The sequence below is a fragment of the Brachyhypopomus gauderio genome, chromosome 8 (genome assembly GCF_052324685.1).
Source record: "Brachyhypopomus gauderio isolate BG-103 chromosome 8, BGAUD_0.2, whole genome shotgun sequence".
NCBI lineage: Eukaryota > Metazoa > Chordata > Actinopteri > Gymnotiformes > Hypopomidae > Brachyhypopomus > Brachyhypopomus gauderio.
In genome coordinates, this window is record NC_135218.1 from 7,272,058 (window position 1) to 7,299,020 (window position 26,963).

Genomic DNA, 26,963 nt, shown 5'->3' on the forward strand with positions numbered 1-26,963 from the left:
TACACAGGAGTCTTTTATTCACACATTTTCCTGAATGGCATCTTTTCATTTGTTACAGAGGCATATTGTGTAGCATGCACTACACTATAGTCACAAAAGAACAGCAAAAAAATATAAAAAAACAAAACTAAGGAGGATGTGGTATATACATATGCACTATACATATGCATTATGGCCTCGTGTTTAAGTCTTCCAATATATTACATCATCATGTGTCTCAAAGCTACTGTATATTGATATAATTTAGCAAAATATCAGTTTACTGCATGCTGAACCCAGTCTTCCACTAAAGCTTGTGGACATATTGCAAAATCAGAAAAGTCTTGTAAAGTGCTATTGTGGGTTACCAAGCCAAATAAAGTTGGCGAAAGTTTTGCTTTCCACATTAAAGTTGAGTTTAATGCACCGGCCTCCATTTCCAGCACTGCCATATGTTAGCGTAGTGTGTGCTGTATGTTAGCGTAGTGTGTGCTGTATGTTAGCGTAGTGTGTGCTGTATGTTAGCGTAGCGTGTGCTGTATGTTAGCGTAGTGTGTGCTGTATGTTAGCGTTGTGTGTGCTGTATGTTAGCGTAGCGTGTGCTGTATGTTAGCGTAGTGTGTGCTGTATGTTAGCGTAGTGTGTGCTGTATGTTAGCGTAGTGTGTGCTGTATGTTAGCGTAGTGTGTGCTGTATGTTAGCGTAGCGTGTGCTGTATGTTAGCGTAGTGTGTGCTGTATGTTAGCGTAGTGTGTGCTGTATGTTAGCGTAGTGTGTGCTGTATGTTAGCGTAGTGTGTGCTGTATGTTAGCGTAGTGTGTGCTGTATGTTAGCGTAGTGTGTGCTGTATGTTAGCGTAGTGTGTGCTGTATGTTAGCGTTGTGTGTGCTGTATGTTAGCGTAGTGTGTGCTGTATGTTAGCGTTGTGTGTGCTGTATGTTAGCGTAGTGTGTGCTGTATGTTAGCGTAGTGTGTGCTGTATGTTAGCGTTGTGTGTGCTGTATGTTAGCGTTGTGTGTGCTGTATGTTAGCGTTGTGTGTGCTGTATGTTAGCGTTGTGTGTGCTGTATGTTAGCGTTGTGTGTGCTGTATGTTAGCGTTGTGTGTGCTGTATGTTAGCGTTGTGTGTGCTGTATGTTAGCGTAGTGTGTGCTGTATGTTAGCGTTGTGTGTGCTGTATGTTAGCGTTGTGTGTGCTGTATGTACGGGCTTCCCGAAATCTCCAATGCTAACCGGCTAATTAGGAGACAAAAGGGAGATATTGGCCAAGACCACAGAAATATTGAGATGGACAGGTACGCTCGCACTCTGAGAGCAGGTGATTACTGAGTAACTTGGCCGTTCAAATCAATACTGTGTGTGTGTGTGTGTGTGTGTGTGTTCATGACAGAAAGAGAGATTTTATGTCCCCATATTTCAACATGTCAGCCTGAGTCATGCTGGAGTGATCTGTATTATAGGTAATTATAGGTAAATCTAATCTTCATTTATTCATCATAATTTAATATTACATAAATATTGCCTCTTTATATTATGCCTTGTTGCTTCTATAATAAATAATATTGTTTATAACAATAATAGAAGAAATAACTATAATAATAGAAATTTATGCACATCCGGTATATATCTGAACATAGATCATTCTTTCAACTCTAAGTATAAAAATATTTTTATAACCTCATGTACTTTTCAGAATGACAATACTAATTCACACATTACACAAATATTCTACCCACAAAAGATCCAGTGAATCACAGAACCTCCTACGACAACTTTTGGTTGATTTTAACATTCCACATATTTATGAGGTGTATGAATGGTTATTTCTTCCAAATGAACTATGTGGGAACTGGGGCATTAGCTGTGGCTTAATACCCAACTTCAGTTCATCTGAAAATAGTCGTAAAACTATGACGCCTCTTCTTCTGTGACTCAAAACAGCACCCCCTGCTGGTGGTAGCATTGACTTTAAAACTAACCTCTCCAGTTTACATACCATTACCATGGCACTTACCAGCAAACCAATTCAACAACAAGAGATCAGGGAATATGCTACCAGTGTTTGAAACACTGCTGCTTACCAAAGCTTTTTCATTCATATCACATTATACTGCAATGCAATGAGCGATGGGTTGACATGGCAGGTGGCACCGTTGAAGACTCGCAGGCAGCATGCACGTACGAAGAACAGGATTTACAGTGAATCATCTGTGCAGAGACAGAAACACGTCGTTTGGATTCATATATTTCAACACTCCACTGCACTACATGTGCATAGTCCACTGCATAGTGCCATGTGCTAACTGGTCTACTGGGTGAGCTAGTGTGCCCACTTATGAGTTCACCTGCAGGGGGTGATTAGGTGGCTGCAGACTCCTGTTGAATATGGAGCTCCTGCTGCTGGTCTGGTTGGTGTTGCAGCTGGTCAGAGGAGGCGTTGCCATCACTGAGGCTGAGAACGTCAGTGGACACCGCATCCAGTCAGAAGATATCAGTGGACACCGCGTCCAATCAGAAGATATGAGTGAACACCGCGTCCAATCAGAGGATATCAGAAGAAAGGCAAGAACCGATTAGGTCATGGCACGGGGAGGTTTACTAAACTACTCACATCCACCAAATCTTACACATTCAGAACTCACCTGTTGTCATTGATATCTGTGGCATTGCCTGTGAATATTAATATTTCAGCATATTAATACTTCAAAATGAATTATTGTCATTCACACTATAGGTGGCCTGTTGATTACAAATATTGGTGAGGTACTGTCAAAATACTCGCCATGAACTGATTAAGATCTCACATTTACAGAAGGTGGCAGACATCCTGTGGGACAGATTTATGTGTATAATAGTATTTGTGTTCCCTAGGATGCAAACCCATAGCAATTAGTTTAACTAGCGCCTTGCTCTGCCAGCTACAGGGGACCCCAGCATCCAGGTGACACACATCTCCATCTCCACCCCCATTACTTGTATTAAAAAACAGTGTTTTAAGTAGTTTACCGTTGACCATGTTGTGCTTGTGAGCAGAATTTAGGATCTCTGCAGCATTTTCTGTGCTGTCCTCTGAAGCTCTATACAAAAAGAACACACACACACACACACACACACACACACACACACACACACACACACACACACACACACACACACACACAGACAGCTCATGTCTTTGTAAATGGCTGAGAGGATAAACTGAGTGATCACTGAACGACTTACCTGTCCTTGTGGCTCGGCTTAACATGGGTTGGCGCAGAGGCGGGACCTCTCGGGTGCAGGGCACTCTTGAAGAGCGCATTGGTAAACGTGATTGGTGGACAGTTGTTGCGCACGAACATGTGATTCGCTGGGGCAGGGTAATGCCCTGGCCGAACTGGTTTAGCTACAACACAAAATAAACACATCATCAATGTCAGGTTAACCACACAAAGTAAACATTTATTTGTTTGGTAGTCGAGTCATTAATAAGCCCGCCACCCCAAAAAATTATTATCCCAGCTATGCAACCTTCTGTTCTGTGACGCAAAATTTTCATCATTGTTATTTCAAAAGGTCAAATTTGACACCCGTGCAAGGTTATAGACCCTCTAAAGTCTGCACGCTGCTTCTGGAACAGAGTGATTCAACTGATGCGCTGGGGACTCTGTGGGGTTGGAACGGACCGATGAGTGCGGCGTGATGGCGGCGGAACGGGTTCCTGGCTCTCATGGCCTCTTTGATGCGCTCCACTTCCTGCTGGTAGCGGCACCGGTCCTGCAGAGCTCCCTCTTTGGCCTCCTTCAGTGCCGCCTCCAGCGCCTTAACGCGCTCGGCCGTGGAGCGCAGACGCTTCTCCAGCTTAGGAAGCTCGCAGCGCAGATCTGCATTGTCACGGACGAGCTGAGACAGAGAGAGAGAGAGAGAGAGAGAGGGAGAGAGAGAGAGAGGGAGGGGGAGAAAGACAGAGCGAGGATGCTCGTGCGCATTTCAAGCATGTCGGGAGAGCTTGGGTGTTTTTGTTTGCTTCGGATAACGACGGACGATTTCATGGCAACAGAACATTCACTGTGTTCGCGCTCTGTGCAGAATACAGATGACTAGGCACCCCTCCAGAACCGAGCAGGCCTCGCCCGTCACACACCTGCTTGTGCACTTTTGTAAGCTGGTCCAAGTTGTTCTCAAGAAAGGAAATCTTTTGCTTTTGGGTGGAAGGGCCTCCTGCATCATCCAGTTCCATTTCAGAGCTCTGGAAAAATAAAACATTTTATTTTATGGAGAACATGTTTATGTTTTTGAAATCCAAAGAGAGAGAGAGAGAGAGAGAGAGAGAGAGAGAGAGAGAGAGAGAGAGAGAGAGAGAGAGAGTATGACATGGAGGGAATTATTGAAAGGAAAAGGAAAAGAAAAGACTGAGCAGAGGAACCAGTGGTTCACTGGACATTTCACACTTTATTTGCTCCACTCACTCGTTTAACTCGAGCTGTGAGGTCTTGGACAAAAAGCTTCCTCAGGTTGTGCAGCGTCTGGAGCTCCCGAGCCTTGGTAACAAAGAGAGAGTCAAGTACATTATTTATATTCCAGACTGAATAATGATATCCGTGGAAGAAGGAAAAAAAAACTCACGACAGTCTCCTCCAGCCCTTTCATGTCCTGCTTGGCCTGCTCATGGCGTTCGTTAAGATATCTGTCCACAGAAACCACAAACAGAAACCGTCAGATTAGAGTTCCCCAACTGGGTCTGGCCAGTACACCACTAATAACTGCAACTGTAAATTGTTGCAATCATACTATTGTATGGATGTGCTCTAAATGGACAGCTGTTGGCAAAGGGAAGAGAGAATTTAAAAAAATTGTGCAATTATATGTAATTGATTTAAGAGCCATTTTGGCATGTTATTGAAGCATGGATTGCAAATACATTTTCATGTGAAGTGCTTTAAATGAACCCTTGTGGGAGGCTAAGAGCACAAAGACATGACCTCCTTTAAAACCTCCTGGTTCTGTCCAAGCGGAGGAATAAAGGACACTCTGAACAGGGGCAGTGTAACCTCTACTCCAGATATGAAGAGCTCTAAAAAAGTGCATTGCTAAGATTGAGCACTAACTTTAGGATGTAGGTCGTAAGCATAGACCAATGTCCCTCATTTCTAGTGAGAAGGGGACATATTAGGTCCAGGTGATCTAATGGATCTAGACCAAACTGACACATCACTATTTGTGTGAGGAACACAGAGGACATTGTGCATTTGTGTGCAGTGTTCAGCCCCATGCGATCAGCCTGGGTAACAAGCAGCATGAAAAACTCTCTCAGGATTACTGTAAGCTATTGTGTCTTAAGTGGTGCAATTCTCTAAATTTTGACCTATTGTCATGAGATCACTAATTCAAATAGCTCATCAGTCTATGTGTTGCTAGTCACAGATGACTGTCTCGAAGGAATCACACAATAGTCCTCACCCTCCGGTGTATTGAAATCATGCAACAGAGGAAGACCTGACCAGGGGCTTGGAGTTGGCGAGAATGGGTAAAAGCATTGTAGTCCCAGCTTTGATGACGTTGGGATTTATTTCACCACCGATGCACATCAGACTGCAACCCAGCAGCTGAGCTGACAGTGGAGATCCAGCACTGAAGGTCTCACGGGTGCAAAACACCTCGGGAAACTACAGCCAGCATCAAAGCTATGGGACAGTTCAGAGGGAGCCTGAAGCCCCTCTGCTGCACGGGAAGAGGCTCGGTTGAAATAACCCGGATAGCATTGTCCTGAAACTGATGTAGAGACCCAAGAGAGGACTGACTGCAAAACCAAAGCTAATGAATTGGCTGAGAAACTGCTGTGACAAACAGCATCTAAGCTACAATAAACAAGTACATATGGTTTACGATTTCAAGTTTTAACATAATATTGTTATTGGTGTAGACAATCACGTGAAACATGAAAACATGACATCTTTGTCAATTGTGATTTTCACCGCAATTGAAAGTTGTTCTCTGCATCTACCCATCTGTGTAGTTAGAACACACACACACACACACACACACACACACACGCACACACTAGTGATTACATGCATACTATGGTCTAATGTTTGTTCTGACAGTTTCTTTCAGTATCACACATATGATGCCAGCTTCATGATACAACACATTTGTAGGTGTTTTGAATTTGATGTCTTTATTTACTTCTAACAGTTCAACTAAAATTGGCCACATTCTAATTGTCCTAAGCTTAGGTTAAGTAAGACTCGAGTAGGACTGCATCAATAGGACAATACTGTCGCATGATGACAATTCTTAGTCAGACAAAGGTCACATTTTAAAAGGTACCACGAATGAGAAAAGAAAAAAAAAGAAAAAAGTCAAACTAATATCTGTCCATTCTGTGAAACGAATATTGAAAAATTGGCAGATAAGATGATATGCAAATCTGTTTTATAGCTTGCATCTAAATTTGCATGTTCCATTGAGTTCCTTAGTCCAATATGTACTTTCTATTTAAGAATTAATGCACAGTAAATCCGCCCCGTTTAATAAACAGGTAGATATTTATTTAATCGAGCTGTAATCTTGCAATATTGAGTGTTATTGCATATTTTGTCTTCGTAACTGTTCTTTATCATCTTAGCATGGAACAAGTGAGCACAGTCTAAGCTACAGAGTTTGAATCCCCCTGTGGAAGTGTTGCTATGACTCTACATGTTTAAGGACGTAGACTGCCCAACATCATGATAGACCGATGTAGGCACTTGCTGTGCTGAGCTAGAAAGTTCTCTGCTAGGCTAATCATGACTGTGACAGCTGTTTGATTATGCAAACTCGCACTCAGTTATCAGAGACAAACACTGAATTTGTCCCCTGCTCATCCTTCAGTGTATGAAGCGGAGTTGTTATTCAGGTGAAGCAGGTCTCGTCCCCCTGTCCTGCTGTTTGTACCTTCTCAGTGAATCGAGCTTGCAGGGCCATTATTGCTCACTATATGCTTGGATTCATGGCACACTTGACTGAAGCAGTACTTGGTTATTGATGAACTGGATATGCTAAATCACAACAGTTTGACAGTGATGTAGAGGACCTTGAGGGTGACACCTCTTCTGTGCTCTGGTCATCAGTAAGAGTTTTTTTTCTCCCTTTCTCCAGTGAATGGAACGTCTGAGAAGTGCATGTGGCTTTACTATAAAGGCTGTGATTGATGGAGTAGCCATTACTGCACTATAATATAGCAGATGCTGACAATTTCAGGTAGTGAACTGTTGCTTCAAATTGCCTTACCTCCACTGTCTCTGCCGGTGAACACCCACCTGTGTATCCTTTTTCTTCAATGTATTATGAATCTGACACAATTAATCCCTCATTTGGCAACATGGATTCCTATCAACCGAATACCATCATGGCCATCATTGGGCTTTCACTACAGGAGCCTCCACAGCTGCTGTATACCCCACCTACCCAGGTTCAATATCCGTATGGCTACATGCTTAACCATCATGGGCATCCATTTCATAAATATCGTTATCCTTGGGTTCCAAGTATACATGAATCTGCCCCAACTAATATTTGGATATAAAATATTAATCTGATTATATATTGTTTCATTAGTCCTGTTTGGCATTAATATTAAATGCTGCATTCTCCTGTTCACCCATGGTAGTCTAAATGTAGTCATGTTGGATGTTGGCTGCTAAGGCATTAATGTTGCACATAAGCATACCGACAATTTACTTTCTATTCAGTGACGGTATTCAATGAACCTTAAACTGCTAAATGATGTGAATTTTGTTGCAACATCCTCCCTTCCCTTTGCCCTTCTCTTGTTATGTTTCATGTAGCTTTGGCAACAAGACCTTTCTTTTTCTGATTTCATAAACTGACTTGTGTATGTTTGTGATGGTGACAGAGAAGATTGACAGAGGTCCGTCATCCTTCAACAGCTGCAAAGCAAAGCTTTGAAGTAAGTTCTATGTTTTAGGAGAAACCAATGTAAATAAAATATAAGAATGAATGAATGTTCGATTTATATAGCACCTTTCCAAATTCCCAATTGCAGCTACAATTTAACACAGGTACAAGTCACAGACAACCAATCACACACACACCGGCGAGAAGCGGCAGCCAATTGCGCACAGCGTACTCTCTACTGGAAGCCACAGCCCCCTGGAGGACTGAATGGGGTGCAGGAAGGGGAGAGAGGACAGACCCTAGTGGCAGAGCATCATCCACCACTGGGCATACAAGCAAACACACACACACTACTTTTTATTGAACATAGAGACACAGACACACACTCAGGGAGAATTTGTCAGGGACTGCCAATTTACCTAACCTCCATGTTTTTGGACCATGGGAGGAAACCAGAGACCCTGGAGGAAACCCACGCAAACACAGGGAGAACATGGAAACTCCACACAGATAGGGACTTGAACCCAAGACCCCAGTGCTGAGAGGCAAACGTGCTAACCACCAAGCCACCGTGTTGCCCAAAGAAGAAGTAGTAGCTATTTAAATCATAACATGAGGATTTATGTGTGATGAATGATCCTTTCATACTTGTTATGTTAGAGTATGTGTATATAAATGTAGCACTTGCAAGCAACAGTACAAGATCAATCATATGAATTATTTATCTCACTCTTTATGAGTGAGTACATCTTTGATGTTTTGTCTTGTCTATAGGAGATTAGTGGAGGATCCTTTAATTCTCTGGATTTTGTGTTTACAAATAATATTTTGTCTTTAGTCCAGAGCACACAGCATCCATTTCTTCCAAAAAAAAAGACCTGGAATACCGATACATCTGATCACAGTACATGTTGCCACTGTGTGATGCCCCATCCCAAATGCTGCTGAGCACAGAGAAGTTGATGCCATTTCTGGCCATGGTTAACATAAGGCTTCTGTTTTGCAGAGTAAGGTCACAAAGTGACATTTGTGAATGTAACAATTTATTGTAGTGCTTGACAAAGGTTTGCCAAAGTAATCCCTTCCCCATATGGCTATATCAGCTATTTCTGAATGATGGTTCTTGGTGCAGTGTGATATGCGAGACTGCAGGTATTCAGCTGAGGATTCTGCTGTTGGCATTTACCTAAATTCCTCACAAATTCCAAGTGATTCTTTTCTTGAACCATTTAATGATATTATGCACTGTAGAAGGAGAAATGGGCAAATCCCTTCTAATGTTTCTTTCATATTTTCTAAGAGTTCCTCTTGCAATCTTTGTTCCTCAAGGACTCAGTGTTTTGTGGAAAGTGCTTTTGTACCAAATCATGATTACAATCACCTGCTGGTTACCTGTTTATCATTGTTTTTATCTCATTACTAACCTTCCCTCTCCACCTCTGGGTACTTGGAGGAAACGTTTTCAGTTTATGTTCTTCACAGCGCATCATTTCCCATTCCCATTCCAGCTCAGGATCTTTGCACACATAGGTCCTGAGGTTCTTGAAAACTGCATCACAGCCCTGTATTCATATAACATTTTGTAGGCAATCCTTCCACATAAGAAGGTGAGCTCGGCTGTAGATGTTTCCAATGAACCTTCTATACTAACCAACTGAGCTGAGAAATTACCTCACTCTCCACTTGGAGAAGGGTACAGGTGGAGAGTACTCAGCAGATGCTGATGGCCTTGTCCCCTTGGACCCATATGATTGCCTCAGGACATGACCCAGACAGGACACCTACAGACTAGCTAGGTGACATTTCCTGAGATTTATCACTCGTCCAGCCTCATAAGAGTCTCTTATCCAGACAATGAAGGTGCTCATCCCAAATTGCTAAAGACAACCGTATCATCATTGTAAGCAGCTACATAGTCCTCCGGCCTGTAAAAACAAATGGCTGCAGGTCCCTGAAAGTCAAACAGAAGAACTGTGAACTGATAGTCCACTCAGTGCCTGGAATGTCTTGAGCTGCCTAGCTGATGCTGTTAAGAGTCCCTTTTGGATAGGTACAGAGAACTGAGGTACGTTGCTCTGCTCAGATTTTCTACCAGTATGTTCACACTCAGCATTGGGAAAGAGTGAAATTTGGAAACTGCAAAGACACTAGAAAAATCAAGGCAGTCTCTCTGCCCACAATCCTCTTGGGGGATAAAGACAGTGGGAATGTACCACTTGCTCCTTGAACTCAATAATCCTTTGCTTCAACATGACGTCTGTCTCCTTCAAGTCTGGGATAAGGTGTACTAGAACTTTGCTGTGTGTCTGTCTGATGGTCTCTGTTTAGTGAAGCTTGATGACTTGCTGTGTACCACTGGTTCATCCAGGCTCCTCGTCAAGATGACCTTCTGCAATTCTGTTCTGCAACTTCTGTTACAGGGATGGAGTGTTTGAGAACTGGGATAACAAGGTCACCACAAGTCATTGAGAAATACTGTGAGTTCTTCTTCATTTTTAACCACCCAAGTCCATTGATGCTCTGTACTGGTTTCTGGCCTGTCCACCTATGTTCTCAAAAGGTTGATCTGGAAAAGTATTTTTCTTCTAATTGGGAAGGCAGGTAAAGTTCAAAGGTAAAGAAACCCCATCTTCTGCTGTACTTCATACGTGTCGTTTTATTTCTGTAGATTTTCAGTTTTTTTCTGTAGCTGATGTGCGTTTGACATGCTGTTTTTGACTGTGAGTAAGAACCTTGCATGATATACTGTACCTACTTGCAGGAACAAAAGTACGAGGGCATTAATCATTTGTCATGCTTTCATTTTGATAGAAAAAGGCCTGTTATAGTAAGCATAAGTTGTGTTCCAATGGGAGTACCACATTCATAGCAAATGGCACAACTATGATAGACAGATTTAAGTGAGGATCTGTCTTGCTTATTAGCTTAAATATTTGCTGCTGATATTCTGGGGAAAATCCTGTAATATACTGCTATGGGCAGATTTTGCCTTGGCTAGTAAAATCCGCTCCCTACCCAGGCTGCCATATTCTGCCATAAAGTGACTCAAGGCACTATTTGCCTTAACTTCAATATCTAGATGTGAAGCTCATGGGTTCAACTAACTGCTGCTCTTGTTACTCTGTCTCCACAGTTTCCCTTAATTCAAGAATCACTCTTTATCTGGAAGATTAACAATTCCTGTTCCTCTGCTGACTTTATCTAACGATGGTTTGAGTGTTTTCTTGCCTTTTAGTAACTCTATTTTACTAGGGATCGCGCTAAAATAATTAATGATGGGGTGCTCAAGCTGTCCTGATGATCTTTATTTTCTCAGGTCCCCTGGCTGTCTTAGGCCTCATTTGAGTTCTGCAGTCTTCTTACTACCACGCCCACAGACACTGCAAGGGTATTGGTAGCAAATAATCAAATACACACCCTTTGCCGATGCTGCTGCTAGCTAGTATTAGTGTGAATGACACAGGTATAGGTTACATGCCGTCTCAGAAGTAGTTTAGAGACACATCAACACCGAATAAAGATTTTCATATACAGAAAAAGGTCTTGCAGAATGTTAATATGGTATATGGTACCAAAGGTCACACAAGCTGTTTTCATTCCCAGCTCTAAAACGATTATTCCTTTGTACATGTCAAGATGCTAAAATCTTGGCCAAATTCCACGACAGACTGTCCAGTGGCATTTGTGCTGAAAGTCAAACTATATGCTAAAGGTTTTCAGGGCTAAACATGAGTATTACTTAATGGTCTGAGTGGGTCTCACTCAGATTCGTTCTCTGTACCAACAATGTACCAGTTCTGTGTAAATAAAGAATATGTCTCTTCATTCAAATCAACTGCCCACAGTATGATTGATCTGAAACACAAACACATTTTCCTGTATCTGATGCATATTGGAAAAGGTACAAGGCTGAATTTAAACAAAACTGAGGTAAAAAAAAAAAAAGGAACAGAACACAGAGTTGCTTATTAACCTCGAAGGATACAAGTTTTATAAACCTGATAATTCAATGAGTGTTCAATGTTTTGTCTTCCAAGTCCCTGGTAGGCTAATCATAATGGTAGATATGGTAGCCACATATTTTCATTATACAAACTCATTCTATATTATCATAGACAATCACTGCATTTGTCCCCTTAACCTCCTTCTGTGTATAAAACAGTTTTTATTCAGCTGGTCTTGTCCCCTGTCCCAGATGCCTGCCGACTGTAGCTTCTTGGTGAATTGAGCTTGCAGAGACGTCCTCATTATTGCTCACTATAAAGGATGTGACATCTCACAGCAGGTGTGTGTCCTTAATCCGACTTGACATGGTGGATATGTACTAGGATTAACCCAAGCTGAACCTAGCTCATGATCGTCTATGACTATTAATCCCACTAGTGCTTTTTTCAGCATCTCCGTATGCAGTGGATGGTCTGGCACAGGTAAGTGGTTGGTTGCCAAAATCTGACACCTTGAATATATGTATTGCTTACTTTAGTAATGAAATACCCTCCATCCTATGCTGAGGGCATCTCAAACTTGGATTCTGGAAGGCCAAAGCACTGTAGGATTTTGTGTTTGAAATGAAGCAGTATTTGGTTATTAGTGATGAACTAGGTTTGCAAAATGAGAACAGTTTGTCAATGAAGTGGCTGTTCTTGAGGGTGACACCTCTGCTTTAGTCTGGGCAGCAATAAGTATGCAATGTGCTGTTTTTTTTTCTGGGCAAGCATTATACAAGCTGTTATTGGGAAGTTTTTAAATATTTTAAAATGTATATTAAGTCTTATGGTAAATTATTAGATATGAAAACCTGTTTAGCCAATAATAAGGTTGAAGTCTTCACAGGTCCAAAAGTCAAACTACCCCACAAATGGGCTCAAAATTTTCTTACATGAACCGAATATTAACATGGACAATGTTTTGCACATGAAGCTATCAAGGATCATTCTAAATGAACAGATGAATGATCTTTCTAAATGAACAGCCCCAATGGTACCTATGCAGTGACATATCTGATGTATTAATTCTGATGTTAACTGATTTTCTCTTGCTGTGGCTGATATCGATGTCTTTCTAGTTTTTTCTCTACCTGTGACTCTAATAAATGCAATCTTCAGATTCAAGGACCTTTACAGTGCATAAAACCCTTCTACGAGTCTATAAGAGACTGAACTCACCTGAGCTCCTCTAACTGAACACTCTTCTCAGTCTCTCGCCTTCTCAGACAAGTAAACTCAACACGCAGTTGCTCCAGTTCCAATCTCAGCCTCTGATTTTCACTACAGAGACAGAGAGAGAGAGAGAGAGAGAGAGAGAGAGAGAGAGAGAGAGAGAGAGAGAGAGAGAGAGAGTGAGACTACAGTGATGCATAAAAATATCAGAGATGGAAAATGTAAAAGAAGTGGGGTGTTAGAATTACTCAGTGAACTCGTCAATAATCTTCTGCTTCTGGTTGATGTCATCACGCAGCCGTCCAAGCTGTTTGTGCTGCGATTCTCGATGATTATCCCTGTGCTGTTTGACAGATGGAATCAAACACTGTTGCTATTACAATGAGCCAAAGTACAACGAGCCCACATGAACTATTAAAATGATTTGTGTTACAGCCAACAGTAGAAGACACATTACATTTTACATTCACACTAACAGTGATGGCACAGTGAACAGCATCTGATGTCAGTGAGTAGTTGGACGAGCACACGCGTCCACGTTTACCTTATGATCCCCAGACTCCACACTGTCATGGTGGTTGTTCTGAAGGCTCTCTATAAATAATTCATTAAAATCAATGAACACCGTAAATATCTGTCTATTGCAATATTACAAAAACCACAGATGATGGTGACATCTCAGTCCTTAATATGGTACATCTATTATTAGTTATTTTTTTCAACATGGAATGTTGAATGCATAAATGTGTAGAAGTCTAAAAATGTCAGTGTAGAATTTCACAGTATGCCAATCTTCCATGTGCAATGACCGCTACTTGTCAATCACTATAATCATGCAATTGTGAGGTACAGTTGTCCATGCAGTATATTTCAAGTTGTAAGCAGTTGCATATTTGCTTGGGCATCCTTTTTTTTTGCTTAGGTTTTATCTGGAGCAGATACCAAACACTAAAAAGCATTAGTGTGCCTGGTGGGGTGATTAACATGCACAGGAATGGAATGTGTGTGTGTGTGTGTGTGTGTGTGTGTGTGTGTGTGTGTGTGTGTGTGGAGGCTCACCTGCGTTTTGCAGTCTGGCGAGCTCCTCACTCAGGCAGTCACAGGTTTCCTCCAGCTGTCTCTTTTTAAGATCCATATTCTGCATGTACTCACTCAGAGAGCGGATCTTGGCCTCGTGCTAACACGCAAACATCAGAACACGATGAGCTCCGCCAATGGTGTGTGAGCATATAAGTGTGTGTGTGTGTATGTGTGTGTAAATATGCACGTGAGTGTGCATGAGCATGCACGTAAGGTGTGAGTGTGTCAGCGTGGGCATGCGTCGGCGTGTGGGCGTGTGCGCGTTCTCACCTGCGATATGAGCAGCTGGCATGAAGACAGCTCCCTCCCGGTCTCCTCCATCTTGCGGTGGCTGTCACACTGCAAGTTCTCCAGGTGCCTGCAGCGTTTCACCAGGGACTTCAGCTCGGACTTCACCTTGCTGACGTACACGCACATCACGGCGTACTCTTCTTCCAGTATACCAGAAAGATCACGTGGCTATGTAGGGAAAGGGGGAGGAGCTTCAGTGGCAAGGTGTGGAGAAACAGCACTGGACCATCACAGTAAAGCAACTCCAAAAGAGAGAAACGTATATCTTACACATTTGTGTGTCTGAACTGTAAACATACGCCCACGTAAACACATACCAGTCTGATGTCACCACTGCCCAGGATGATGCTGAACTCATTCAGGTCTTTGAGAAGGGTGTTCAGAACTTCGGTGATGCGTTTCTTCTGCTGGCCACTCACTTCCTGCAGCCGAGAGAACTCCCTCTCCAAGCACATCAGATCCGTCTGAAAGATAACGAGACATACTTCTAATCACGTTCAAATTAATTACTCCATCTTACTAATGCGTCTCATCAAACTCAGAACTTTCAAATGAGATTTGATGTGTAGGATTAGGAGACAAGACTCCCCATTTTCTGCGTAAGATCCTCGGTGAGAAGTTTGTTCTGCAGACTTTTGTCCAGGACCTCCTGGCTCTTCTGGTCGTAGCTTTGGGCCAGCTCCTCCAGGGCCTGCAAGACCTCCTTCACCTCCGCCTTTGCGCTCTCGCTCTCGGACTGCAAGCGGTCGAGCTCACACTGCACTCGGTCGCCGTCCATGCGCGACAACGCCAACAACTACACACACACACACACATGCGTACACACACTGTCGTCAGCAGACGAGCCTTAGTGTCGGGATCGGACATGGCTACGGGGAGGAAGAAAGATGAAGGGAAAGACGAGAGAATGGAGATCTGAGAAAAGAGGTGAATGAGTGGATGAAGGTCAAATCTGCACCTCTTCCTGATCCAGCATCTGCTTCTTCAGTTTCTCCACCAGCTGACTCTGCAGGTTGATCTCGTCGTCCTGCAGGCCAAAGAGAAGCACAACCATTTCAGATCAGACATTTGCAGTATATTTCTAAAAAGAAAAAAAAATGCCCATAAAAGTTTCCCTTTCTGGAAGAAGACTGCTATACGAGCAACGATGTATATGAACTTGAAACTTGAGTTTGAACAGTGACAAGGCAAGATATATACGAGACACGTCTCATATATCAGATAAGCACAAATTGAATTCCCAGAACTGCATTTACATGCAGGTCAAACTCAAGCCTCTGGTGGACATCTTCACTCAGTGGTCATCTTGTATTATCATACTACAAGATACAAACCTGATAGAATAGGACTGCTGAGTGAGACAAAGAAACCATGATACCTGAGGGCTGGTTAGGAAGATGTGGAATAGTGAGAAAACGACAGACAAAGAGATTTGGGGCACCTTAGAACTACCTTAGAGGCAGAGTGATCAAGTGTGTCAGTGTAAAATCGATCCGTGTGTGTCTGGAGACTCATTTGACTGAGGATTTCGGGTGTACGATCTATTACCACTGACCACCAGAAATCTGCTGCTTCCCTCTCATTGTACGATGTCTCCTCAGAAACCGAATTTCTTTGGTCTCATTCATGACAGATTCAGTATTGAGTGTCTCTCCCTAAGCCACTCTATCACCTTTTGTCATCGTTAAACCTTAGATGAGTCATTCTGTGAAGTCTTGACTAAACCTTGAGGGCGCTGTGTATTCCAGGGTGTTGTGTATTCCAGGGTGTTGTGTATTCCAGGGTGTTGTGTATTCCATCAGTCCTCACCTTGTCGTCGAGCTGTTTGTAGAGTTGCCGTATTTCCTCCTCTGTGGCTGTGACAGGGACGGCGGGGGGACAGGTGTTTCCACCGCTGTTGTCATCTACAATAGCGTCCTCTGCAAGCTCACAGTCCACACCACACACACTACCCTGCTCCACCTCAGGGACCGCCTCACCTGCAAAGCAGAGCAGTCGTACCATTACACACACACACACACACACACACACACACACACACACACACACACCACTGTACGCATATAACATCCGGCCTGTAACAGCCTCACCGTTGCGCCAGCGGTTAAGCTCCGCCTCCAGCGTCTGGATGCTGTCCTTCAAAACCTTGTTCTTCTCCTTCTCCTTCTCGTACTTCCTCTTCCACTGCTCCGCCGTTAGCTCCAGATTCACAGAGGCGGTGTTCCTGATGGTCTTAGCTCTGCGGGAGCGGGATGTGTGATTCGCACCTTCTCTGCGGAGGTCTGAGGCTTTGAACTCAAGTTTGTTTACCTGTTTACTTGTTGGTTTATTATTTTGGAGCATTACCTTTGCCCAAACATGAGTGTAGATTTGGTCTCGGCCTCGTTGAAGGAAGACGGCGAGCAGCAGATGAACATGGTGGTCCTGCAGTTCCCTCCAAGAGAGTCCTGCAGGATTCGGGTCATCTTGCTGTCCCGGTATGGCACATGTGTCTTCTGCAGGAAGGGGTTTGACAAAGGGGTCGTTTCAACCTTCAGCATCGTCATAGGGTTTCAATGATTTTGCGGACATTTTCAGTGATTAAAGCACTGAGCAGATTCATTGATCTCTTGGTCACGTCTTGTTCAATGACGCTGAACTCACCGTCCCCTCCGCCAGAGCTGATATGACGTTTCCCAGTGCAGACAGAGACTTGTTGATGTTCTTGGCTTCGTCCAGGACGGACCCTTCTGCCCCCGTCTTACTCACCTTCGAGAGCGAGAAAAAGGAGATATAAGGTGATATAACCAAACACACACCTACAGGAGCGTTACCGCCCCGGCCCCCCAGATGGCGCCGTCACCTTCTCGCTCCCGGCCAGGTCCACCAGGTAGAGCTTGCCGCTCCGCTTCTGCTCCGTCTCCACGTGCTCTTGTTTGATGTTGATGAGGAACACGCAGTGACTCCTGGAGCTGTGCTCGTTCATATCTGGAGCACCAGTGCAATCACACCTGGCATCAGTGAAACTCTCGCACCATTGAACTCACCGAACGCAAACCGGCACCTTAAATCAAACACAGCGAGACTATCGGGAGGGGAAAGCCGCGGCCAAGACAAAGCACTCACTGGTAACAGCCACATGACGGTTGGACTTCCCCTCATCAATCACGTCCATCACCTCTTCGGGGCTGGAAACAAAGCGTTCTGTGCAGCCCTGTATCACACACACACACACACACACACACGCAAACACAAACACACATGCACAAACACCCGAAACATTTCAACTGAATTCTGTGTAACACAGCGAGCAACACCTTAGGTCATGTGGTGTAGTCAGAGCTTTAGCCAGTGTGATGTGTTGGACAGCTGGAGAATTTAGCGTGCGCATATGTCATTACACTCTTCCTCTGCCCCAGGGACACGGACTGAGGCTGATCTAGATTCAGAGTGGTATTTCTGTGTGTTTATGTGGAATCTAACAGATTCTGATTCAACCCACAATGTCCAAGGTGTTTTTATATATATTGTGCAATTCCTTCAGTGCCTTCAATCCTACTCGAATTTCAGCTTGTCACCTTTCACTCTGTCTCACCTTTACATATGGGACTTTATTCTTATCTTCATGCACTGACAGATTGGTCTTACTCACTGACAGAGAGAGAGAAAGAGAGAGAAAGAGAGAGAAAGACATGGGAGAAAGCAGGTATCTCAGCATTGGGCAATCTGAGGAAAACAGACATATTTTAGAAATAAAAAGATATATAGAGAAAATATTAGAATAAATCAGGAAAGGCGAAGAGTGGAAATCGAGAAGCAAACAAAACTGAGTTCACAGAACTGAGTTCGCAGGCGAAATGAACAGAGGAATAATGAGGCTACGGATCAACATTCTCACTGCTCGCTTTCCACAGTTTTGGAGAGATAGATATGCACAACGTGTAAATGTGCACGACTGCCAGACACAACACATAGTCACCCGCCTCCAACGGGGAAGTGATCTGACTTGGGCACGGCCGGACGGGACCGAGCGTGAACGTCGGCCTCTGCTGCGTGCCTTGTGAATATCTGAATCCCCAATGCACCGTCTCTGTCCCCGGGCTTCAAAGAGCTCGAGACACCAGCTCCTCTGCGTGTCTGGCTTTCTCCGCAGCCTGTCTGACTCAAATCCAAACCTCCATAATGAATGTGGATAAGCGTCTCCATCCTGCATTGGAACATTATCTTTACCTCGTTATTACCCATAATGCATAAGATCCATTTATGGAATTCCCCCACTCCCACCCCCCATTCCTCACTAACCTCTCTCTTTTGTCGCACACACTTTCACACACAAACAAACCCACCAATCACTAACTGCTTTAAGATTGATTGCACCGTTGGGTGTGTTTTTACACTACACACGCTTTCTCACCGTCAAGCAGGTCTCGAATTTTATCCATGTAGATTTCAAAGTAGGAAACCTGGACCAAAGACCAAATTGCATGAATAAAATTACATACATTACCAGTCATTAGTAGTAGATAATTTCTCACAAGAGCATGGCCTAGAATCCTTAGTGTGCATCGGTACCTTGATGTGAAACTCCAGGTTTTCATCCATGGCAAAGATGTGGTTGAAAATGTCATCAGCGATTCTTGGAATAATGCCCATGCTGTTGGGATCATGAAGACGTCCCTGATTACAGCACATGAGACAGAAGACAGAGGATGACTCCGACGGTGACGCCCGAGGACCGTGAGGTGAAGGTTGAGGATAAAGACATTTGCCTTCTCACCTCCATGGTGTGAGTTTTGCCCGAGGACGTTTGTCCATACGCAAAGATGGTGCCATTGTACCCATCCAGCACGTCTGAAACGAAGGTGTAGTGAAATACATTTTATTTATGCTGTGGCAGTATGATTACCACATTACTACTCGAGCCGTTCTACTAGCCGTAGCTAACATCAGTCACTTTCACTTAGCTACAGCACTTTGATTGATTTTTACCATTTTTATAGTCGTTCCAAGAACAATAAACATTAACTGGAAATCTGTAGTTTTATGCATCCCTAAACACGAGCAGAGCTCCCTGACCTAGACTTAGCTGAAGAGATGAAGACCAGACAAGAGTAAACGACCCAGCCGTAGCGCTTTGATTTGCTTTGCAGTAGGTGCTCCTTTAAAACAGCCTACTTCTACTAACGCAGGCAGAGAAGCCGTCTTTGCTGATGGGCCCGCGGCACCGGCCCGGGGTGTGCGGGGCTGTGGGAAGCGGCTCGTTCTTTGAGCGTGTGTCAGGGAGAGGAGCGGAGCAGGGTTTAGAGCTAAAGAACTTGTCAGCAAGCAGGAGAGAGGAGAGGTGACAAAGCGATGAGCAAAAAGAAAGAGGGAAAGAGAGAGAGGGAGAGGAAGAGGGAGAGAGAGAGAAGTAGGAAGAGAGAGGGTGGAAGAGAGGGAGAGTGAGGGGGAGAGGGAGGAAGAAGAGAGGGTGAGGGGTAAGATGAGAGGATAGACAACGACGGAGCGGTGCAGATTTTCCGTGCGGAGGTTAATATCTCACCTAACTAAGCGATGAAACACGCGTGCGTCCTGTTCTCTGACAGGGTCGTGGGTTCCTATATTTATGCTACTCTTTCTACCATTTCTTTCTCCATCTCTCTCTCTCTCTCTCTCCCTCTCTCTCACCGCAGTGCTGGACATACAGTGTGAATAATGGAGGGAGACAGGGGCGCAGAGGTGCATGTCAGGGAATGAACAGCAGGCTGAATGTTTGGAGTGAATCTTTATGGCAAAAGACGTTTTTAATTTAAAAACCTATCTACACTCGCCTATGAGAAACGCCATTGATCTGCTGCTAACGCTGACAGTTAGCAGAATGACACCCGGCCTGTAATTGAAACCTACACACTCACCTTTGACAATCTGCTTTGCACAGCTGTTGTAGACCTGTTCTTGTGTAGTGTTAGTGGGGAAGACTCGGTCAAATACAAATGACTTGCCCTGCAGGGAAGAGACAAGTGAAAATGCTACAGTCAAACAAGACTGACCCAGTGAGTAAGAACTGCTGTCAGATCGGTGCCAACAATACCAATCTGAAAAACAGACACACGAAACTTATAAGATTCTCTTGACCTACTAATCCTAATATGACTACTTAATTATAAATAAGAGAAATATATAACCATATGGACAAGATCCCTTATGCTAATCAAAATCGCACATATTAAACATCCAAGGAATTCACGCAGGAATAAACAAAAACATATTTGCACAAACACACTATCCTCATCACCCACCAACTGCATCACACCATTAATCAATCCCTCTCCTTCCAGAGCAGTCTACTTTCTCTCTTTCTCTTTCTCTCTCTCTCTCTCTCTCTCTCTCTCTCTCTCTCTCTCACTCTCCCTCCCTCTCATGAAGATGTGAAGAGAATATAGATATGGTTCTAGTCGAGTGAACGGTTCCCATGATGGTTATTGCACTGCAACGGCATCAGCATAAAGGAGGCTGCATTCGTTTAAATGTTTACAATATGTGCCATATGTTGCGTGGTATGCGTGTGCATTGCATTAACAATTTTGCTCTCACCAATGCCAAAACGCCCTATGCCTATCTGGGAGCTATACGCTGGTGGAGGGGAAGATGTAAAGAGAGAAAGGCAGGACAGAGAGACGGAGCTGAGAAGATTGGGTATTCTGCAGCAAAGGGCTTTCTCAGCTCGGCCGGACTGCTGGCAAAGGTATATGTTTACGTGGACAACTTCCACACATCTGCTGAGTTCATGAGTATACACAGAGAAAGTACATGGGCTCTTGAAGCTAGTTGGTGGCCATATTGGCTAGTACCATAAGGGACCAGCGTTCTGAAACTCATTGGGTTAATAAGTGATCCAAATGTAATGGGAAGTAATCAGATTGTTACTTTAATATACTAATCCTTTGGATTAGGATTCTGATTCATTTTTCAATAGGTAGTTGGTAATCTGTAACGAAACACATTTTTTAAGTAACGGTCCCAACCCTGGAAAATCCTATAACACCTCTGAACAGGCACTAACATCCGGCATGTGCTGCCTGTGTAGCGGAGAGGATATTTAATTATGTAACCTGGGGGAGCGGATTTAGGCAGTACAAGTTCTTAATGTCTAAGGTAGCAATATGCTAATGAAAGTACTCCAGATGCACAGTGTCAAGTAACACACACACACACACACACACACACACACACATTGGGTTTAATTTCATTAATTCTGGCCACTCTTCCCTTTGGTCTTAGGAGGAGTACAATAAAGATAAGAGCAAACCAGGGCTGGTGGGAGGCAGAGAGATGAGAGAGAAAGAGAGAGAAAGAAAGAGAGAGCAAGAGAGTGTGGCGCAAGCGACTGAGTGGAGAGAGAGACGGAAAGAAAAGGCAAAATAAGAAAACGAGGGCAGCTGAGCTCGGGGTTTGGAGGGCACGCTCGAATAGCCGCAGAGTAGCGAGAACTCTCTTCCGAAGATTCGTCTTCCTTTCAGACACACACACACACACACACACACACACACACACACATACACACACACACACACACACACACAATAGTCTTTAAAGTTCTTCCCTGCCCTTGCAATACAACCTCATTTCTCTTGTTAATGTGTCTTATTTGCACTTAAAAACCCAGGGTACTTCCTTAACCAAAATACAGTTATCATTAATAGTCATACAGCAGTTCAGCTTGGCCACGGTTAGCTCCAACTGAAATATGCTACAATAGATTCATTTTTCTTATTAGAACTTGAGGAAATGGATCTCTACAGTAGCCATTTACAATCATTACTCATGTTCAAAGTTGCTGGAATGTGAGCTGGAGAAAGAGAGATAGAGACACAGAGGGAGACATATAGAGATAAAGATAGACAGAGAGAGAGAGAGATGGGAGTTGTGAAGGAAAGAGAGAGAGAGAGGAGAATGTGATATTCATTTCATGAATATATAAAATATTTCATATTTTTGTTCACTTTGGGAGGTTAATAAAGGCCAACTAAGTAAAAGAAAATATACAAATACACATATGCACACACACACACACACACACACACACACACACACACACACGCACATCCAGGCCCCCATGCATATCCTCACACATGGCCTGACCTCAGTATAGAGCACTGCACTGATGAGACTAATGATACCCACAAAAAGCTGACCGCTGACTACAGCACACACCCGGGTCCTTACCCAACATGACACGTCTCCATATCCCTGCTGGAATGAAGACTTAGAATAATGCGTATAAAAGGTAAACAGACTGTGGCTATATATAAACCCACGCACAAAAGGTCTGTAGATATCATATATGGTCATGAGTTCGTATTGCTCTTATATAAAAGATTAATAGTTTATATGATAATGGCACTGATCATATGTAGTAACATATTATTCATATATGCCTAATTTCCCAAACGTCTAACATTGTATTTCAAATTGAACAGTTTAGATATATTTTTACATGAAACACCACGAAACTATGATAGACAGAAATAGGCAAAAAACACATGCCAGTGCTATTTTATATATTAATGCTGTTATAATCAAACTGTTTACATCTAATGTGGCAACTTATTTTTCTGGTCACTGTGCATTAATTTATATTTATATATATTTTTTTTATATACCTATATAAAATGACAGCTGAGATTTCCGTTTCTTGATCATTTCATGATAAAAAGACATACAGAAAGGATTTTCCTTATTTCATAAAGTTTTGAAGATAGAACTTTACAACTGAGTTGACATTTGTTTTTTTAAATATTGGGTATTGCACAGATGATGCTTATGGGGTTTCTACACAACCTTTACATATGAGAAGACTATGAAAGGGACAAGCATAGACTACTTGACCTTTCTTCTCATATACGTTTCAAACAAATGCCGGGACTAATACTAATAGTAATGAAGCTTTGATCAGCAGATTGCTAATTTGGAGTCCATAGTATACAAATATGAGATGATAAACATCAAAACCAGGATTAAGGGGCCACTACATGGAAATACACTTACATATGTAATAAAAAAACATGTAAAAGCCCCTTATGTATGGTTAACTTATGTAACCAGTAATCATATTATGCAATCCACAACTCTCTTGAGTTTTACTAATAATAATCATAATGTGCATCAGAGTAAAATGCACTATGTAGACTTATTCTCCCACTACAGCAAACTGGGTAATTACCCTAAATCCCAGCATGCATATATGTCTCAGATAAATGTGTCTCATATATGTCTCAGATAAATGTGCTCTTTGGAATATATCCAGATTTCTAGTGTATGTGGGTCAAGTCAACCCTGCTGGATCCAGGATCAAAGTTATTGAGTACGGATGCACTCTGTGTGCCTTTTACATGTCGTTACACCGATGAGACTCAATTCCATCACCCACACCTCCCTGCTGCTGGTAAGCCGCACACAGGAGACCGGGCTGCTGCTTATTCTCAGTGCTGTGTGCTTTTACAATTCCTGGCCATGCTGTTAACTTGGGGCAGCAGTTTTGTTCCTTTGTGGACAGAGTAAAGGATGATAGAGGACATGTTTTTTTTATCCGTCTATTTATTGACTGAGTGCAAGTCATAACTGTTCCAGGCAATTCTTAGAGGGAGCTGGAGGGATGGAGTGAAGAGAGAGAGGGGGGAGACATAGAGAGAGAGAGAGAGAGAGAGAGAGGGAGAGAGAGACACAGGGAGAGGGAGAGGGGGGCAAGGGAGTGAGCAAGAGACATAGAAAGAGGTAGAGGGAGAGAGACAGTGGGAAAGACAAAGAGACAGATGGAGAGAGAGACAGAGATGGGACAAGGGAGTGAGAGAGAGAGACACACAGAGAGAAAGACACAGAGGGAAAGAGATAGACAGGGAGAGGGAGAGAAACAGAGGGAGAAAGAGAGACAATAAAAGAGTGACAATAAAAGAGAGTTTTATCAAATCTAGCTTAACAATTTGTGTTACTGAGTTGAATTATGATTGAAGATTTTATTTATGAAAGAATGTCAATGAAACTTGAGAATTACGATCTTTCAACAGATGGGAGAGAGACAGACAGAGAAGAAAAGAATGGATGGGTGGATGGAAGAATGTATAGACGAATGGATGGATGGTCCCATAATGCCCACAGCCAAGCCCATCTGATTCATCCTGAGCTGTGGGAGTAAGTAGGGTGACTCAGATATTTGCATGCTGGAGGGTGCAGCCCGGGAGGCCCGGTTCTGAACCGTGACAGGCACCTACTCTCAGCTGTCAGAGAGAAACAGAGACCTCTTGCCCAGCCTAATGCTGCAAGCTCGTGTTAACACACTCTCAACAGGACACAACATGACCACAAGCATCCAGAGACAGTGCTTCAGTCCTGACTGTCTCCAGTACAGTGAGATTTACTCCTAATCAGGGACGTACTGACTGTGGAACATGTTCAGGTGGGAATAGATATCTTGTTTTTTAAGCTGTCCACTGCATGTTCTTATGTCACTCGGTTGAATTCAACTAGACAGGTATATTCCTCTTCTCGTTAACAAAAAAGGGATACAACACGGATTGCTGTGACTGTAACATGGCCGTCTACTTGTATATGAACCTAATGGCTCTGCACATTCATACTGTATGTCTTCACATTGTCACTAATGAGAAACCTCTCTACCCTTGGAGACCAGGAGATCCAATATCAAAGGGAGGGGGAAGGAAAGGGAGAAATTCATTAAGTCACTACAAGCAGGACTCTAGCTGCTGTGTCAGTTCCTCTGTCTCAATGCAGATTTATGTAGCCCTGTGCTTTCTCTCCCACTCACAGTCTCCTAATCATCCATAACATCCGATCTTAACTATTAATCTGATCTAACTAATCTCACATCACAAAAGCTCAAGCTAGTGTGGAGACATGTTCTTTGTGACGGCAATACAGAAACACTTTTGTGCAGTTGTGTGTGTCAGTACTTACATCAGTCTTAAACCAAGCTCTGTGTGCGACTGTGTTTGTGTGCGTGTGTGTGTGTGTGTGTGTGTGTGTGCACGCATGCGCATGAGTGTTCATAAGCGAGCAGATTTATCAAACAAGCAGTGCTTTTAAGGTATGCTTCTTTTATCCAGCCAAGATTATGTCACTACACAACCTCTGAGTTTATAGTACTTAGCTAAATGAATAAATGGGGAACTGTAATACTTACAGAACCTCTGTAAAAAATAACGAAACAAACAAACAAACAAAAGCTTGCTTTCACAGTAATATCAATGAAGTGAATCACAGAGCCTTCTAAGTTGATTCATGTGTTTTGTTTAAAATTATTCAAGAGTCATTTGTCTGTATTCCCAGGGTGAACTTCACAATCAAAACACAAAAACAGACCCCTCCACCAGGATTTGAGCAGTTTTAATGTTGGTTTTAGAATTATCCTCAGCAAGATGTGTGTCTTGCTTGCTGGCACTCCATATGACTCTGCTACTGTTAACATCTCATGTAACATCAATGCCTGGGAACCTCATTTCTGTTGTAGGTGCATGCGCAATGCATATGACAGTAAGATGAAAACTGTTGGCAGCAAAATATGCTTTTGGTCTGCTGTGACAGGGAGGGAGATCCGTGCAAGTAACAGTTTAATTAATTTGTTTTACACACTTGCTGTGATCTCTTGGTTGGTTAGATGATACATAGCTTATTGATCAACTTTCATGCAGCCGAATCTTAGATATGATGAGCATGATTTCTAACAAAGGTGTATATACAATCCATGGCATTACAATTCTAAGTAATCACATAGCAGTATTCTGAGGTAATTATCTCATGCAGATGTTAGTGCCTCTGAGAAATGCCAGACTGCGAAATATAGTGGCATGGTAACCAGTTATGAAAAAAATCCTGAATATTTATATACCTGTACTCGATTATAGACAACTTAGCGAGAAATTAGGGAGCAATATGATACTCTCTGCGTCACTTTATTAATTATTTGACAATTTTCTGAGTAAGATAATACTAAAGATATACAACTTACCCCGATGATGACAGTGTCGTCTGCCTGAAATACGGGGAGGAATTTGTCTCCACGGATAATTTCGGATTGATTCAAGGGACGAAAACGACACAGTACCTTAATGTTGCATTCTGCGCTAGCATCGGCCATTGTGTTATATACTACGCGTGGAAAAGTATTAGAATTGTTTTATTACAGTCGTTTTCTTAACTGTTTCCACTGTCTTGCTCAATACTATACGTGTTTAAAATTCGGCTTTGAAAGACGATTAGATGACTGTTGGGTTTTAATAGTCGAAATACCCAGGCGCGGTAAGAGTTGGTTGGATGACAGATACGCAGGATCTTGAGGCTTCCAGTATCCAAAAACAGAAAAATGCGTCTCTTTGCAATGAAAATAAGAGAATTATTATTAAGGGCTAACGTCAGACTTTTGGCTTATTCAAGGATGTCGGAGCGGTTTTGTGTTATGCCCTGACAGTTTTGCAATTTTTGCTTATTCCATACGCATCCGAGAACAGAGGTGTGCACAGTGATGCTGCGGGAGGCACGCGCTTGGCATTTGAGGCTGCCTGTCCTTTATTTGGCGGGGGGGCGGGGTTTATGTTGCCATGTGAC

At 43.0% G+C, this 26,963-nt stretch overlaps 1 protein-coding gene across 1 annotated transcript; it reads right to left on the reverse strand.

Annotated features, from left to right (window-relative positions):
* kif5ab (kinesin family member 5A, b) lies at positions 1 to 26,893 on the reverse strand. The gene is made up of 29 exons (XM_077014099.1): positions 26,368 to 26,893; positions 20,261 to 20,348; positions 19,144 to 19,217; positions 18,939 to 19,043; positions 18,781 to 18,829; positions 17,962 to 18,017; positions 17,493 to 17,580; positions 17,230 to 17,354; positions 17,031 to 17,135; positions 16,734 to 16,882; positions 16,478 to 16,626; positions 16,197 to 16,366; positions 15,346 to 15,414; positions 14,977 to 15,183; positions 14,705 to 14,851; positions 14,367 to 14,555; positions 14,076 to 14,193; positions 13,561 to 13,610; positions 13,265 to 13,359; positions 13,023 to 13,124; positions 4,585 to 4,645; positions 4,428 to 4,499; positions 4,103 to 4,207; positions 3,645 to 3,861; positions 3,202 to 3,364; positions 2,986 to 3,056; positions 2,622 to 2,649; positions 2,325 to 2,431; positions 1 to 2,187 (listed from the first exon to the last, which is right to left on the reverse strand). Exons 1-28 carry the CDS (start codon positions 26,494 to 26,496, stop codon positions 2,338 to 2,340), a joined length of 3,075 nt encoding a protein of 1,024 aa, XP_076870214.1. The 5' UTR covers positions 26,497 to 26,893; the 3' UTR covers positions 1 to 2,187; positions 2,325 to 2,337.
* Between the last annotated feature and the right edge of the window lie 70 nt (positions 26,894 to 26,963).